The 18,533-nt window shown below is 37.3% G+C and overlaps 1 protein-coding gene across 4 annotated transcripts in view; it reads left to right on the top strand.

Moving 5' to 3' along the window:
• TNFRSF19 (TNF receptor superfamily member 19) overlaps positions 1-18,533 on the top strand; it is a 59,371-nt gene that overhangs the window by 5,077 nt on the left and 35,761 nt on the right. Inside the window, exons 1-3 of one of the 4 annotated variants that reach the window (XM_027713685.2) lie at positions 637-708; positions 8,123-8,211; positions 9,854-9,964. In XM_027713685.2, the coding sequence (XP_027569486.1) occupies positions 8,146-8,211; positions 9,854-9,964 (177 nt within the window). In that variant the 5' untranslated portion in view covers positions 637-708; positions 8,123-8,145. Of the gene's footprint in view, positions 1-636; positions 709-1,092; positions 1,271-8,122; positions 8,212-8,443; positions 8,557-9,853; positions 9,965-18,533 lie in introns of those variants that run through there. The other 3 variants (XM_039378654.1, XM_039378655.1, XM_027713686.2) reach the window with 3 other exon arrangements.

Here is an 18,533-nt window from a genome sequence, read left to right as displayed (position 1 = left end):
GGGAAGCGGTCACAGCACCAAGCCTGACAAGAGTTCAAGAAGCATTTCGATTATGCTCTTGGGCACATGGTATGACTCTTGGGGATGGTCCTGTGCAGGGACAGGAGTTGGACTCGATGATCCTTGTAGGTCTCTTCCAACTCGGCACATTCTGTGATTCTGTGATAAGCCTGGACTCCCACTGAGGGAGATCAGCAACACCAGGGCTGCAGCTTCCAAAGCCTATGCAGCCTCAGCAGGCAGGGGTGCGCGCAGCAAGTCCCTGCTATCCCACTCTCCTGGTGGGGCAGAAAGGGCACCAGCGCCTCATGTGTCATTCACCCCGGCTTCGCACCGCCGGTACAAGGCACACGCCCTCGCTTACCAGCACGAACACCCAGCCACCGCCATCTCGCCCGCACGACTGCTCCCTCCTTTTTGCTCCTTTTTGCTCCTTTTTGCTCCTTTTTGCTCCTTTTTGCTCCTTTTTCCCCCTTCCCGTGGCTCCCTCCGCGAGCGCGCAGCTCCTCGCCACGCGGCACGTGGGCCGGGGGCGCGCGATTGGCTGCCCGCGGTCACCTGACCCGGCCCCCGCGGCGGGGGCGGGAGCGGCGCGGCGTTGCCGGGGCGACGGGGTGAGAGCCGGCGCGACGGGGTGAGAGCCGGCGCGGAAGGGAGCGGGAGCGGGGAGCGCTCCTCGGCTGGCCGGGGCGGCCAGCGGCCCGGCAGGTGGGTGCGTAGGAGATCCGCGCGGGCCTGGTCCCCTCCGCCCCAGAGTGGGGCAGCCACGGGGGCAAGCAGCGGCGCGCAGCTTCCCCCGACAGCCCAAGGGGCGTCCCGGCACTGCTGGGCGCCCGCTGCCCCGCCTGGCACCGGCTCGCGCTGCCTTCCCGTGGGCGGCGGGGCAGATGCTGGGAGTGAGCTCTGGGGAGAGCGCAGGGTGCGGGGGAGGAGAGGTGCGGGGAGGAGGGTTCCGCGGAGGAGGGTTCCGCTGTGTCCCTGCCCCCCCGAGACGGCTCCTACTCTCCCGCCGGCCCTTCTGCCCCGCTGGTGGGCACGCGGGCACCGCGCAGCCACGGAGAGCTGGTGGCCCTGGGCTCCGCGGCTCTCGGCAGCTCTGGAGTCGCCGCTCCACGCCCCGGAGTGCGGCGAACAAAAAGCCCTTGAAAGCTGTGCTTTCATGTTCACAAGCGCTTCTCGTGTCTGCTGCATAAATGAGCTGCTGTTTGCTTCAAACAATTTTGGAGCTGGAGTTGAAGGAGTAGGAGCTACTAACTTTTTCTTGTGGCGGGTAAGAGCTTGAAAAGCCCCAATTACGGTTCTGTTTGGTGAAAAGCCTTTGATTGTTTGACTTCCTTTGCTGACGGCTGTCTCCATTAATTTGACCTTGGACTGAAAGCTTTACCTGATGTTCAGGAAAAATCTCGATACTTAATACCTATTTACCACCTTTATGTTTACAATTGCTTTAGATGGATGCTTTTATCAAGTCAACAAAGTGGTCTAGTAGCATTTAGTGAGTAAGTGGCAAATTGATTCAATGTCTAGGTAGGTTTCTTAACTCCTGTATAATCTCTTTCAAGCACACCTTCACCATCAGATGTAAAACAAGTTAGGTATGTCACCTGGAAGCTTTTTACCATAGAAGAAGGTTGGTTGTTTTTGGGGGGTTTTGGTGTGTTGTTTTGGGGGGATTTTTTTTAACTAGAAGTAAGCTTCTTTATTAGTTCAGTAGTAAGATGCTTAAAATATCAGTGAAGGATGCAGTACATTACTTTTTCTCAGTTTCCACAACTTGCAGTTGCAATCCTAGTAGAAGAGAATGCTGTGAATGAAAGTAGCTCACGTCTGTGGTTTTTAACATGCCATCCAAAACCGCTAAAGGGTGGATGGATAAATGTAATATATTGACATTGCACCATTGCAATAGTTACTGTATTAACCAGCTTTATAAACCAATGCTTTATAATTATTGATTCCTAAAAATTACTATATCTTGGTATAACTGAAATATGAATGTATTGTTCTTATTGTATTACTTATTCACATATCTAAGTACAGAAGTGTCTCTACACTGAGGTGTCATCTAGCAAACTAGTGTCTCCTAGAACTTGAAGTGGGTGAGATGCATTAAACAAAAGGAGCAACAGTTTTGTTAATCACAGTTTTGATGCTGAAGCACAGAATTGTTCATTATTTGTAGGAGTAGTCTGATCAGCTTCAGTGAGATTGGGACTTCTTGTGTGAATCACTGGTTCTGATCCTCTAAAAACTTTAAGTGTAGAAAAAATGTCACCACACTGCAACTTTGTTACAATATTTCACTCTAATTTCTAATTAACGATAATCTGGATATGTTGAAGAACATATATGATAAACTGTTTTGTCACCATTATTCCTGTAAAATCAACTTCAGCTAACATAAATTGAAGCATATGGTATTTAGAGAAAGCACAAATATTTCTGGCTATGTGTAAATCTCTTTTTTTTCTTCTCCCTCAGTCCCTAGAATAGATATAAATGTTTTTGATCACCGGTGATGTTTAATCTGCTACCTCTGTCTTTACAAAATTAGAAATAAATTCTTAGCTGCCTAATGTTGTATAATTTCATGTATGGCAGCTTCTGAAAAATACAGATCTATTCAACATGATATTTCATGTGATGAATGAACCTTAGCTGACAGTAAGGGTGTTTTTTGCCCCATATGGGCCTTCTCAAAGCAGTTGGAGCAAATGTGGTCAGACAAGACCTCATTTACTTCACGAAGGGGAAGAGTACAAGGTTTGTGGGCAGAGTGTAAATGGAAGGTGTTCTAGAACTATGAGACAGAATAAAAATATGTAGTTCTGTAGTGGAAGTTCTTGTCCCTAACTTGCTCCCTTTCTTTGTCGTTGTAGCAGTGTAAGGTGTAAGTACTTTCCATTCTTTCTTGTCTGTGGGGCACTGACTCTGCTAAAGCCACCTGCCACTTCTTGTCGTTTTATTGCGTGCAGTTGACAGCTGCAGGTGGGAAACAGGGTGGTTAGAAGGGAGCTGAGAACCTATTGTTGCATAGCAGAGACCTCTGTTGGTAAGATAAGATGATTATGTTTTTCATCCCACTTTCGTATCCAGAACTTGTCAGAGTTATAGAGAGCATGAAAAGTGGTCGTCAAGTATGAGTATCAAATCTAATACAGGAAACTTATAAGACCTAGGAAAGTAAAGTGAATTTCAAGTTGGGATGCTTTACCCTTTCTAAAGTTTCTCTTAGAAGATGGATGATGTTAACTTCAAAGTTTCAATGCTTATATGTGTGAGAAACCTGCTAGTTAGCCATAATTTAATCATGCTGCTTTAATTCTTGAGGTGGTGTGTCTTTCATGGTGGAACTTTAATTTTTTTGGAGAGAAAGAAGAAATATTTTTCTGACATGGACTTTGAAATATAATGATGACTACTGCTCAGGCAAGCAAGTAAACATAAGAGTAGATTTTGGAGGACAGCAGATTCTGGAACCCTGAAAGGCTCGAAGTTCTCACTTCTGCAATGTATTTATTACATATTCTTAACTTATTGTTTGATGTTGCCCTCTTTTTACATATGCGAAGTAGGCCCCACACTACCTTAAAATTATGCAATCATGTTTCTTAATGCAAGTTCTCTCTCCTGAGTTCAGTACATTACAAATGATGATTGCTTTTCCCTAGTATTGCTAGGGAGCAAGCATATTACTCTTAACCTAATAAGATGTATTTTGAATGATGTACTGACCTCAAAAAACTATGTCCACAGTTTTCTTTCTTTTAATAAAATTGAAGATAACTGAAGCATTTTAAATATCAGTATCTGGACAAGAATAAATAATCTTTAACCTCTGTTTGCTCACACATATTTTAGAGGCACAAACTTATTCTAGATCTTATTTGAAAGCATATGAGTTGAATGGCTTGTGTCCAACAGACATCAGTGTAATGCCACTTGATATCATGAGAGAACAAATTTGCCCAGTGGCAACATATTGCAAAGTGCTGCAGTGTCTGCTTTTTAAGCAGGACTTCTGACCAAACTGGAGATAGAAACAGGAAACATGGGGCTGGCACAGTTATAGCTCCTTTGGGCCTTGCTTTCAATACAATGTGCCTTAACTATTAATGTACCTTTGCATTATTTTTATGAAAATGTTGTAGCGACAGAAACATTTTTTTGTGCTCTCAACAGTGATCATTTCTTGTACACTGGTTTATTTCTTTCTTTTAGGTTATAATCAGTATATAGTCTTAGGTGATTTTTTAGTAGGAGCAGTGGCAATGGGCATGATGATGGCATGGTCCAATACCACAGGCATTCATTCATACATGTCTGCTGAAGTTATTTGAACATGTTTTGGTGCTAAACCTACTGAAGTGCACTGATGTTTAAGGTCCATAGACCTGCAAGCTTCTTTTGGAATATTTGTTGATTATAGAAGATACATCCTAGACCGAAAGCTAAAAGATCGCATCAAACTCTTAACGATCAGTCAAAAAATTGAGCTTAATAAATCGACTATTATGAAGTCCATAATAGTCGATGCCAGTTCTAAAACACTTGATTTTGAAAATTTACTCTGGGTTGTGGGACTCCTGATGATTGAAGGTGTTGGATTTGGCAAGAGTGTTATAAAGGCAGTAGATTTTATTTTAAATAGAAAATACTTCACAGGCGCAATAAAATTTCACACCTAAGTCAACAGAATGTATTTTGGTACAGGATGCTGTACCACGTGCTTTCTGTGTTCTAAAAGTCTTTGAGATACATACTGTGACAAGATCATCTTGTAAAGACATGGCAATTCCAAAATTGAAATACAAGCTGTCAGCGTGACCAATAAGATTTTTAATATTGCTCATGATTCCGTACTACCTTCTGTTAAGGACTTGTTTTTTATTCCGGTTGTGACTGCGGAATATTAAAAACAGGAAAGTACATAATTAGCTTTGTTTCAATATTGATTTTAATAAATTGTTTTTATACTGATTTTTTTTTTACCAATATTAAATCATCAGGTTATTGCATATTGGAAAAGAGGTATAGGATTAATATGCCTTTATTACACAAAGCTAATATAGTTTTATTTGAAATAATTAATCTGCTGGGAAGTTATTTGGGCTGTTCTTAGTTTTCTTTAGTTTTCCATACTTCAGGTAACCTGCTCAGAAGGAACAGACCTCTCAAATTTTGTTGCAGCTCCATATTTTAGATCATTAGGCTCAGTATAGCTCACCAGTATTGTTTGTATTGACAATTCTATATGAAACTTGACATAAAAATATACAGTTATTACAATCTTCAATTTCTTTTTGATATGTCACACATCTGTTTTCAGAAGCAAAAGAAAATATTGACATTTACAATAAAACATACTTTTAACCTTATGAAGAATCCTACTTTTGAAATTTTGATAGTATTATATAGATGGTCATAATTACATAAGTACATTAGAACTGTACCATATTTCATTTACTTATTACTAAGGAATATAATGACTGTAAATTGATATGACTTGGAATAATCACTTGACGTTCAATTCTAAGCTACTCAGTTACATTTACAGCTTTATTTCACTTAACACTTCTGTAAAGTTTTAACTCCTATAGCAATTAACAAAGCATATGAAGTATTTATTTTTTCCACTGCTGCTATGTGAAATCAAGAAGTTAATGTGGATTTTTCTCCCAAATCCCATTAATTTCAGCATGATTCTTTAAATTAATGTTCAATCAGTTTATTTCATTTAGCTTTTAGGCTTTTAACTTTACTGTCTTGTCTTCTCTGAATCAGGTCAAGCTTGTTTTACAGGACTGCTTTACTGTAATACAGGAAAGAATTGTTTATTGTATTACTATTCTTAGTTTTAATTTTTCATGACATTACCCCTCTTGAATTTCTGTAGCATTCCAAAGGGAATGAATAGCAAAATTGAACATGATCAAGATTAAAACTTTCTTGATACTTTTTTCAAGGTTACTGAGGTGCAAAGTCTGACAATTTGTCTCTTATCTAATCTTTTTTTACTTAGCAGATACTCAGTTACTTTTTGGCCAGAAGATATAATATATGATGTGTGTATTTACCCATTTGGTATCTTTCAAAAAATAGATGAGAAACATTTCTTGAAGCTTCTGAGTTCCCTTAAAAGTATTTTTCCTGCTACTCTGTCCACTGTTTGGACTTTGCTATTACTAGAAATTGTTTTGTTCCTAATATACCTAATTTTTTTCAGCATTAGCATTGTCAACTTCTCATGACAACCTTGTGCACTTAATAACTTTTAAAGTTTGTTGACTCTCATTTTTCATTTTTCTACTTGTTCTACAGTATTTTTTAGATGAAATTGTTGTGTTTCTGTCATTCAGAATTAATTCTGAGATTTTCTATTTCATGTTTCTTGCCTTATTTTTTTTCTCAGACTTAAAAAAGCAACCTATGTTGAATACTATATACGTATTTATTTGTATTACTTGATAGAATGTCTTCTTTTTTTTTTACCCATGATGGCATGCATATAATCTGATAATTGTCATTGGCCTATGGGCCATTACCATCACTGAGTGAGAATAACCATAAAAATGTAAACTTGGCTTTCCCATAGAGTGCCGTCTGACACATCTCTTTGCCTGTTCTGTTCTTCCTCAGACACTTTAGCTCTTTTTGCACTTGAAAATACAGCTTATCTTAAAAGATATCAATAATGCCACTGAAGTTTACTTTCTTCTTATTGATTAGAATTTATTAACTAGGGTATTCATGCAGTAAAATGTGAAATTTGTGTTAATTGTAGTTTATGCTCATTCTGTTTGTATATATTTGGAAGCATATTATTGCAATAGTTCAATGTTGTAAAGCATTTTGCAACTGTTCTTAATATTTTTCTATAGTATTTTCCTCATGTTTTGAGTTTCGTCCTTTCATTTGTCAGTCTCTACTCTCAAATTATAAAAATTTCTTATTTTGTCTTTTAAAACAGCATAATTAAACATCAGTCCTTAGGCTCTGAAGAAGGCCAGAAATGTTTTAAACATTAATTTTCACGTGTTGCTGAAAGCAATTATATTATACAACTGTCATATTAGGTATATTAGGATCCAATTCAAATACCATGTTTTGTAAGGTGGATTTATTAATTCTTTTCTTGTTATTGTTCGATTTCGGAACTAAAATTAACAGTTGCATTTCCAGGTTACCGACAAAACCAAAAAGTAAGAAACTGGACTTTTAACACAAATAATCCAATAACCAAAAGGAAAGTAAGCAGAGGAAAAATGTTCTGTTGTCCTGGCGCAATATTCTTAATAATTGTGGGGATGCAATTTGTTGATTAAATAATCCAACAAAACATCCCGATCTAGAACTTCCTTTCCATAATTGTTTCAAATAACTTCCTTTTTTGTAATTGTTTGTTCACTACTGCTTCTTAAAAAATAATTAAACAAGGCTTTATGATCCATTTTTTCTTCTTTTCTGAGATAATGATTAAAATTGTCTGAGACAGGACATAATTCGGTTATGCTGTCTGAAATGTCTTCTATAATAGTCTTTGCCTACCAGATCATAAACGGTCATGTTAACACATCTTTAGAAGTAATATCCTTTAAGTAGGTTGTAGAAACAGATCCTGTGTATGCCTCCAGTGGCTTGCAGAATGAAGTAAGAAGAGGTTTTGTTAGTTACTAGGCAAACCCATTCTGCTGGACATTGCAATACAGAAGGAACATTCTCATGAACAGCTCTATATGTGGCATATCTGAAGAAATTTATTTTTGTCTGTTGATCACATACTTGACTGGACAAGCAAGAAAGATATGTTAGGGATGTTAGATTTACAAATGTTAATGTCCTCTAATCTAGACTGATAGCAGTCTCTTCTTTTGAGAATTAAAGCTATAGAGACTTTGTGTTTATTGTCTTACCTTTAAAAGGAATATGATTTTTAAAGCCTATATTTGTTGTTTAGCAGCTTCCAGGGAGCCATCTGAAATATGTTAATGGCATTGACAGTATATATTTTGATGTGCTGAGTGACATGAAGTATTATGGACTTGTGACTTCTGCAATTTAAGTTTAAACAATGTAAATATAATTATTTTTCCTTTTTTTTCCCTTTTTATATTTTTTCTAGGGAGAAAGGTTTAATTGTAAGAAATGGATGCCAAAGGATTACAAGGAGATGATAAACTGAAGATGCTCGTAATTTTACTTGCATATTTGGTAAGTTAAAAATTAACATTTTTTTCCCTGGGTTGAAAAAAACTGTTTTGAACTCAGAAATTATGTCTTTTGTTTTATACAAAAGTCTTTTTTGTTTTACACTAAAAGTCTTAAAATGCTAAACGGAGACAATTGCATACATGTTTTACTGATTTGAAAGTAAGCTTGGTCAACTGATTTGTGTAATTCCTTGCTCCTCCTCACATGCAATTATAAAATTTTACCTCATGAGCCTCTTCATGGAGGAGGAGGAGGACAGAACAGAACATAGAGGCCAGTGGACCAGGACAGAACACAGAGGCCAGTGTAGTGCTGTGAAAGTGGTACTGCTTCACTTCCAAGACGGTAGGAATTTGCAGTGACCACCTCTTTTTGCAGAATGCTATATACATAATTTATGAGTTTGGAGTATTCCATTTATCGACAGAACATAGCATAGGACACAACTACATTGTCTACTAAGTGTACTTAACTCTGTCTTGCGTAGGCAAGGTAATTAATTCTTCATAGCTACCAGAAAGGCTTTGGTCTTTCTGAAAAGACCAATACACAAAGTAAGAATTTAGTAGCAGTTGTGGCAAACGGGCCGCAGCAGTGACTCCCCCGGGCAGATGGAGCTCGTCAGCCCTGTAAGGCCATCCATCTAAGAGAAGGTCACTCTAAACAAACCTACGTCCAGAGGACCTCACTACCACTGTCCAAGCTCGCTCGGCCCCGGCAGATGAACCTCAGGATTAAAGGGTGGGCTCAGTTCAGCGCACGCTGTGTCTCACCTCAAAAATCCACTGCGCAGGCTCGAAGGGTTAATGACCTTTCCCAAATCTTCGCTCGCAAAGACTGGCCATACCCTACCCTGTGGCAAACACTTTCTGTGATGGATGCCCCTATGTAAATATTTAATTTAAAATTCTATTCAGGGAGCTCACAGGGTTTGCTAATATTCCTGGGTAAAATTCCAGAGACTTTGCATGGCTGATATTACTACTTGTGGTATTTCTCATAACTGTAGTTTCTGATTTAGTCAGATAACTGGATTCTCTCTCATTTGACCCATTAAATAGAAAGTGATAGTAAAATTTAAAATAAATAGTATTCATACAAGTTTGGGTTGTTTTTTTTTTTAAATTTCCAAAAGGTATGAGTGATCTTTTAAAATTTGTCAATACATATGTTTAAAGGAATAGGTTTTACCTCATTTATTCAATTGTTGTAGCATTTTTAGAAAAATAAAAAATCACAAATAAATGACACAGTTAAATGGGATGTGATGTAGCTTACTGTCATGAAAATTGCTTAGTAAATGGTCATGTGCGTTTTTCTTAAAGTGAAGGTGAGAAACTTAACCCATGTTCAAACAATAAAGTATTTTAACATTCCAAATATGAGATGATAATTAACAGGTGCCAAATATCAAGTGAGTCTTCTGAAAATTGTAAAATTATTGCAAGTCAATGAGTACTGAGACCCTTTAATTTTCAGGCCACTTAGTCATATTTGGAGTTAGATAATTAATTTTCACGGCCATATTTCAAGTTTTTGATAATGTGGAGACTCATTTTTAAGATCAAAACATGAATTTGTTTCTCAGATTTAATACATTTTGATGATTTTACCTTTTTGGGTTTTGGTGGGTTTTTTTTAGCTAAGTAGGGTAATTTGTGAGACTGGAGACTGCAGAGAGCAAGAATTTAGGGACCAGACTGGAAACTGTATCCTCTGCAAACAGTGCGGACCTGGAATGGAACTCTCAAAGGTAAGGAAATCATGCTTTCTGCAATTTACTTTGTTTCTGATAAGTGTGTGATTTAAAACAATGGAGATCTGTGCCTACGTGGAAATACTTTATTATTACTGTTTTGGCATTTGAGCCTTTTACAGTTTTTCAAGAACTGTGTTACCTGGTTCTCTTTATATAAAATGCTCAGTTCAGAAAATGGTGATGCCATTAATAAAGTAGACAGTACCATGGGCACTCAAATTATTTTTTCAAAGGTGAGTTAGTGCTACGAAGGGGAAAAAATCTACAACAAGTTAACACTGAATAACCTCACTGTGTAGAGAAGAATATGAAAAACAAATTTCAAACTAGTGATTGGTACAGACTACTGAACTGGGGAGGGGAGGCTTAATTTTTGCAGTGCTGGCATTCACAATTGGTTTTGGATTTTAGGTGGCAATGTTTAAATATTTTCTCTATGACAGCTTGTTTTAACAGAATGGTTTATAATAAAAATAAGGTCATAAGTACATAAATACAGGGTAAGATTCAAGTGAGAGCTGACATATTTCCTTAGAAGAGGTCAGAGATAGGTGATTGTTCTGTTTTTACTATGTCAGTGGTTAGAGCATTTTGGGAAGCTAGAGTCAAGTCATGCTCAATTTCTGTGTTTCACAAATTACTAAAAATGCTATAAACCTAATTCCTGTCTTTACTGCACGTAAAGAAAGTTGAGGCCAGAAAAACACATGATAATATTTAGAAAGCGCATAAGAAGTCCTTGATAATGTCATGGAGAAGGAAGTATTATTATTTTGAGTTTTATGTAATTGTTTTTTGCTTTTATAACAACTCCATCTCTTCCAAAAGAAAATCCTCATAAAAGTTTTGGAGTTACCAGGTTTTTTAGGAGAGCAAAAATGAATCAATGGAGATGAATGCTGTCTGAGGTTATGGGCTTGGATTCAGTAGAACTAGGAAGTTCATTTGGCAAAATTTTCAGCAAAATTTCAAGTCTGTATGCAAGTCATGAGGGGGATCTTAGTTGTTTTCAGCACAGAGGAAGTAGATGCTGTGTATGAACAAGGATGGAGAACAATGAAGGAAGACACAGCTGAAAGAGACAACAGAATAAGTTATGTGTCATGGGGAGATTAGGTGTTTTGGGCAAGCAGGTGTGTTGTGCTGGAGGTGTGAAGATGGTCAGGCAAAAGAGTGCAGGGTGGTATCATGAAGAGTGAGCAGTCCTGTCAAGGCTCATGCATAAGCATAAGAGTCTTTCATCAGTGTCCAGCCACTAAACTACATCTTGTCCATTGTTAGAGTGTAAAGCTGTGACCAAGACATAACTGTACAGTCAGATCCACAACTGATAGGTGGGGCCAGAAAGCACATGCCCTTTGCATATAGAAGGGCAAACTTTGTATTGTACTTCTACTAATAGTGTAGAAAGGATGTTAAAGGTGGAATTTAGGGTGTTTAGGGGAATTTAAAATGTTTTGGAAATTTAATGCGAGCCATTACTAAGTCTAGTGTGTATTTGTGTTCAAACTACAGCTAGCTTTCAGTTTATGGCTTTGTATTTCTTCCTATATTCAGCTCTGAAAAAAAAGCACAAGTTAAGTATTGATTTTGTGTATGGTTTGAAGGGATTTACTGAAATTGAGTGACACATTTTCCCTATCTCTCCCCCCTCCCCCCCCCGTGGCGAGTGTTCAGTGCATTGACAGAATACTTAGTTTCACACTTTAGTGAGAATTGCTTTTTATGTCAGGTAGTATTAGTTAAGGTTTCGTCATGCAAGCAGTGCTGCTGAAGCAGAGATTTGAACATGACTTACAGCATGGATGTGGTTTTGTCTGGATGCTTTGGTTTTTTCAGATTGTCTTTAAATTTGTGAACTCAGAGGTTCTAGGAGGTGTTTTAATTTATAAAGGTACTTGTAAATATGGCACTTTATAACAGTGGGCCAGTACTATGTCCATTGATAAAGCTTACTTAACTAACTGGCAAATAAAAAACAAAAGCATAAAAACTAACGCCTTCAGTAATTACTCCCAATTTAATAAAGGAATGCTAAACTAAAACAGGGAGGTTACAGTTTGCAACAGTACACTATTCAAGTTATTTTTTTACTTCAGCTATTAGTCCTGATTCTTAGGACTTAAAATATGAATGCTTTATCAGTTTTACTGTGTAGGCAATTACTTCTCCCAGACATTAATAGACTTCCAAAAATATTTTTTCTACTATACTAGAACTGAAATAACTAAAGAGATTTTGCTCAAACCTAAATGTGAATGGAAGCATAATTTCTTTTATAAATAGAGATACAATTTTCTGTGAATCATAGTGAAGGATGTGATGCTGTGGCTGTTACTGAAATGTGCTTGAAAGTAGTCTTGCAGAGCTACAGCTTGAAGCAACAAGTATGTTAAGTCAAAGGTCAGAATGCAAGGGGAAAAGGGATTTAATATTATACTTGAAGTAATTTGCAGCACAAGAGGAGTTTTGTTTGCTTGGGTTTTTTACATATGAGAAAGCAATGATGTAATCATACTGTAGTTTAATAACAGTTTCTTAATACTGAGTAATGTGTCTGTTTTCCTATCAAATATTTAGTGCTCATGGATAAAACCAGATATACTGCTGGATATGTGAGCGTGATTGTATGTCTAAGTATATAGTGAAATACAATGTTAGCGGTACGTTTTTTTGGTTCAGTTCCCCCTGAATGTTTTAAGCAATTGACAGACAAGTTTCTTTTTTCTTTGTAACAAAACATCTCAGCCTATATTGTTGACTATAAAAGCCCAGCTGCCATGTAGCAGTGGACCATGTGAACCATTGATGTAAACATATGTCCTTAATTCCTTCCCTTGAAACTCAGTTCAGGTAGAACTTCTCCTGCTGGTTAAATTGAAGCAGACAGGTCCAATGTCAAGGACTGAACTGTAGAGCCCTCACTTTGCTCTTGTTTATGAGAAACTACTTCATCTTAGTTACAATCTAAATATGTAGATTTTTTTTCTTGTTATGAGTAGCTATACAAAAATATAAGACAAAATACCACCTGTACAGAGTGGATTTATGTATGTGTGTGTGTATATATATACACCTTTTTTTACAACTATTATTTACAACTTCAGTAATACATATATGACCTTTGTTGCTATACTATGTGAACATTTCATACCTCTCTAAGTTGGGGAAATGCTGTTGCCTTTTCTCAATTTATACATGAGACACACATAATCAACTTGCCCATGGAAATGCAGGAATTTTTTGGTGAAACAGAGTAGACAGAGGCCATAGAATGGAACAAGAGGACAGAAGCTCTCTCTTCACAAGGCACGGCATGGACAAGACAAGGGGCAATGAGTGCAAGTTGTACCAGGAGGCAGGTTTTATTTCTGTATTAGAATGAATTTTTTTACAAAGAGAAAAAATTTGCTGCAACAACCTCCCTAGGAACATGGTAGAATGCCCATCACTGAAAGTTTTTAGGATGCTATTGGACAGGGTGCAAGATCTTCTCGGTTCAGGTCCCTGACCCAAGAAACTGTGAAACAGGTGTTCTTTCAGCGTTCCCACTCACTTGGCTGTTCTGTGATTCTATGATGAGTGTTTAATATTAGTTGCAAACCAATGCTCAACCTATTCAATTGACTTTCCTGTCTGTAAAGATAAGCAATTCCATACACCCTTAAGAGCATGAAACAAAACTAAACCAAACCACCAAAAATCTAACCTTATTTCTAGTTCTGAATCTAGACTATTCTTTTCAGCTTTTGCTGTCACAGTTTAGTGGGGCTCTCCTTTTCAAAAATGTTTTTATAGTAACTTTTTCTTCTTGAAATAAGAAAAAAATAAAACACCCTCAACTTTTCCTTTCTGATTCCCTATCAGCTGTTCTAACAACAGCACTGCAGATGTTGCATTAGCTTAGAAATAAAATCCATTAATCACTTAGGTTGATTGTATTTTTTATAAAGTACTTTTAACACATTGCCATCAGAAGAAAGCCAGCTTTGTTAGTGTATCAACAATTTAGATTTGATGGGGAAGGGAGTGAAAGCTGCTTCCCATGTTTGTTTGCTTTTATTTGTTCATTTAAAAAAAGAAAAATCTCTATATAGCCTTTTCTTCTCATAAACGTCTGTCCTTGGTAATGTTTGCAAAACCTTTGAACCACTGAAGTAGCTTACTTTTGACTGTGTGGGGTTTTTGTTACGAGTTGTTTTTTGTTTGGCTTCTTTTGGGTTTTGTTGTTGTTGTTAAGCAGTGCTTTTTTTCTGGGATGGATTGATTCGAAAGGAAGTGTTTGCTTCATGTGGCTCAGCATTATTTAATTTATCATTCATTTAATAGGAAGCAAAGCATCATGTAGTCAAGCAAGTGATTTAATATCTTTCATTCTTTAAGTGGCTTCAATTTGCCAGTGCATGAATAGTGATTGGTGTGGCTTGGTAGCAAGAGCCTTTTGTCCTGTCTTATATGTGTTTCTGAATTAAATCAAACCTTATATATGATTCAAATCTATACAAATCACAGTTAATGCAGAAAAAAGAAATCGTTTGGATTTCAACCTTTTTCTTGAAAATGTTCAAGTATGGAAATGAGTCCTTCGGGTCCTTTCACCTTTCATTTGCTTTTTAAAAAAAAAAAGTTGGGTAATTCTATGACTTCCATGTCTTTTTAAAATTTATATGTATGTATATATTTGTATATATGTAAAAGCAATCCATATCTCAGCTTGATCAAGCTTATATTGCAATTCAGAATTTATATTGACCATATATGACAAAGAAGGAAGAAAAAGCAAGAGATGAAAGGGAGAGTGCTTTAAGCCAGCATTGCCACCACATAAGTAATGATAAATATTGTCACCAAGAGACAGCTGCTGTAGAGAGAGCCAGTGGGACAGAGGCAGCTTGATGGCTGCTAAGGCAGGGCTATGTATCACAGGTTGCTTCCTTGCACCAGGTACATGATGAAGAAAGAAGAGATCTGCATGTTGTCTCAGAAAAAGGAATTATGAATTAAACAGGCAGGTACTGTTGGAAACTACTCCTGAATGTAACAATCCTCATGCACCTCTGTAACGAGAGGTGGTGTGCCATGATTGACATGTTGTCCCAGTGGAGTTACCAAGAGCAGCTGCAACCATGTTTAGCAGTCACTCTAACTTTTAACAAGCAGCAAGAGAGCTGCTTGTGAGGAAGCCCTGCCATATGTCAGCTCAGGAGAGGCTAACACTTGTTTCTGGGGAAGTCCCATGGAAACTCAGTGAGCTTCCTGTAGGCATGTTGAATCTTACTCACTGAGAAAGAAACTTTTCTGACCCTAACCTTGCAGTTTACCACAGCAGCTAAGTCTGACATGTTTGCAGCAAACTGTTGCAGCCTGTCCTGCTCAGAGACTTCTGCAGATAGATATAGCTCTTTATTGGATTCTAGATGAGGTTGATCCACAGCCTGTGGTATTTCAGGGAGCTAAAACCCCGTGCTATTTAACAAGACCATGTACTCAAAGGTATTAGTAAAAACTTCATTTCCCAGCACCAGTGTAGTGCCGCAACCTGTTATGTGACCTGACATCAGTTAGAAGTGTCTTAATGCCTGGAAGACTTTTTCTTGAATACCCAAATATTCTTCTAATCATCATGGCCTAACTAGAACTTTCTCTGCTCTGTTGTCAAGGGACTTACGTAGGTTGTGGATAATCAGTGAAACTAGAAACAAATTCTAAAATGTGCTTGAAGATTATGATCTTAATGGTGCCTGAAAGCATTTTTTAATGAAATATGAGGTTATTTTAATTGAAAGAATGTTTAAAATCTAATTTACTGTTCATTTACTTTCTCTGTTGGATTCAACTTTTAGGGGAAAACCATACCACTTAACTCCATTACCTTTTATAGTCTGCTATACTTTTGGTTGTTCTGTCTGAATCAGTGTTTGGATAGTATCTACTGAAAGAAAATTTTAACAGTGCCATGGTAGTACTTTGAGGTGTCTGTGTTATTCTATGCTTTCAGTATTTTTAGCTTGAGACTAAATTATACATTTAGTTAACTACCTTGCTACATATTCCTAGGTGTCCTTGACCAGTCACCCAACTCGATACTTGAAGTTTGTTTCTGAGAAAAATTGTTCTGGAGATACATTTGTTAAAGATAATGAGATGTCACAATACTCTGATAGTGAAAGCTCTATAGGTATTGAGAAAATAGAGGTGCATTTGAATTTTGAAGATTATTTTTTTTAATTAATTTTAATGGCAGTTTTCTAAATTAGTGTTTCACATCTCCTGGCTTGTGCTATGTGTCATTCGAGAGAGAAATTTTTCGTTAATGTTGCCTGGTACCATTGGAAAGTGGAAAGGGGAGAGCATGCTAAGTGTTCTTCACAGAAAGCTTCACAATACAAAGAACAGAGACAGCATATATTTATGTACTCTTTTTTTCTGGCACAAAAATAAAAAATGTTTTTTTGAAATCTAGCTAATTGATGTTACAGGTTTTATTTCTCTTTTCTGCAGTCCTGAGATGAACTGCACAGGAGATGAGCTCTCTTTTAAAAATATGAGTGGGAGGATAGAAGGGGTGAGGGGAGTTGGGAACTATTCAGATCTCATCAGCCATATAACTTGACAGCTTTGTATACAGAGCACTGAAAAAAATGGTGCACATCAGTTTTGCACATGTACTGATAAAAGATGAACAGTCAATTGTTTGTATCTTTGCTGGACTGCTAAATTATAAAGTCCAGGATTTCAAAGAGTTTGAATCCATCATCTAAATCATATCCTTCAGTTTGGGGAATGTGGTTAATTATGAATACAGATCTGTTTGAAGTTCTGCCTGGTTTACAAGCTTAAATATTTATTTGCACCTGCCAGGCAGTTAACTACCTCAAATATTATGTGAACATAAAAAGCACATACATAAGTTTTAGTTGTTATGGATTGTATCTGAAGAATTCCTGGCAAGGACTTGGAAGCCGTCTTTGAAAAGATTGTAAATTCATTGGGCAGAAGATTTCTTTATATTTCATCCACCATTTTTATAGCTTTTAAGTAAACCATTTCATGATATAAAGGACCACTAAGATGTGTCCATACATCCAGCTACAGCAAAGCAGATCTGATCTAGAAACAATTTACTCAAGCTTTGGTAGTTTGGGCCAGAGAGTGAAGGAATTTAATTCTGACTTTCATTTCCTGCTTGGTTTTGATCAGAAGCTTCAAAGGTAGTCTGGAAAGGAAAACTTATAATTAAGTTAATTTAAGCCTTATATTTGAAAGTTTGCTAGGAACTTGGGAGGGACTGATTCCAAGCGATTTATCAAAAGATCCGAATATACATCATTTGACTGAGTAATAAACTACATTTCAGCTAAAGAAAGCAAACCAAAAATTAAAACTTGTTATGTTTCTGGGTCTAGAGACAGAGGAGGAAGACTATTTTTAGTGTCCATTTGTAGTTGCTTTCATAGAATTGTTTGTTTTCTGTGTGCTTGAGGACTTGTTCTTCAGAGGAAAGTTATTCTTAACATAAAAGAAAATAGAAAATTCTTAGATGTCCAGTAAAATGCATCTGAAGTTGTGTATCGCTACTTGATCATTTCAGTGTAGAAGTACTATAAAGTACATATTGGTCAACTCCATCACAGAGCTTGTCCCATAGATACTTTCTCAATGCAAAACTTTGGGGAATCCTGTGTGTTTCTAAGGTTCAAAGCTTTTTTACTGCAGCAGATTGGGTTAGGTCAGTGACTTAGGGAAAAATTGTTTATATGTATGAAACGCGTATGTTGTGGTGGAAACTGGTGGAAACCTTCTCTTAAGTTGCCCAATTTGAAGATTTCCTGCAGTTTCCCAATGGGAAAATTCCCTATTCTTCCACTGAAACCACATACTGGAGAACAAGGTCCCCATGTTGTGCCTTTCCCACCTACTCCCTCCCCAGTAAGTCCTTTCCAGCAATTTGTTGCATTCCTCTTGGTGTTTTCCAGTGTGACACTAATGCATCAAATCTTAACTCCAAAGTACTGAAAAAAATTATTTTGATATTTGGATGATAAAAGGGAATAGAACTCTTAGTAATTTGATAACTCTTAAGAAATAGATTGATAGTTCTTGATAATCAGTTCACAGAATTCAGTCCCCAGACTATTACATATTGTTAAGTGTTTTTCTTTGCAGCTTGTCAGTGGTATTAGGTGTTCTTTTGCAAATGAATGGAAATAATTTCTTTAAACAGCTAAATCTGGGATAAATAACCAACCATAACGGTATTCCTTGTGTAGTAAAATATCATGCAGATCTGCAGAGCTGTTGAACTTTTCCAACAGTTTAAGAACTGCTAGGACTGGAGCGGATCGAGTTTCTGAAATTCTTAGTGGTTAAGCAACGTTTCATGCCTAGCTGATGGTCATTAACTAGCTCTGGTTTATTTGGTAACAGAAATTCTAAGCCTTTGAAGATCAGTGCACTCTCTTTGGCAATTAACTTTGTTCACCTTAGCTATGAACCTTAATATCAAAGTGCTTCTTTGCTGTTTTTGTAACTAAGTGCCTTTATATTTCACTTGTCCCAGTTT

The sequence above is a fragment of the Pipra filicauda genome, unplaced genomic scaffold (assembly GCF_003945595.2).
Source record: "Pipra filicauda isolate LSUMZ 115617 unplaced genomic scaffold, ASM394559v2 scaffold142_size1944046_pilon, whole genome shotgun sequence".
NCBI lineage: Eukaryota > Metazoa > Chordata > Aves > Passeriformes > Pipridae > Pipra > Pipra filicauda.
Note: the sequence above shows the minus strand (reverse complement) of the source record. Positions and strands in the feature narration are given on the sequence as shown.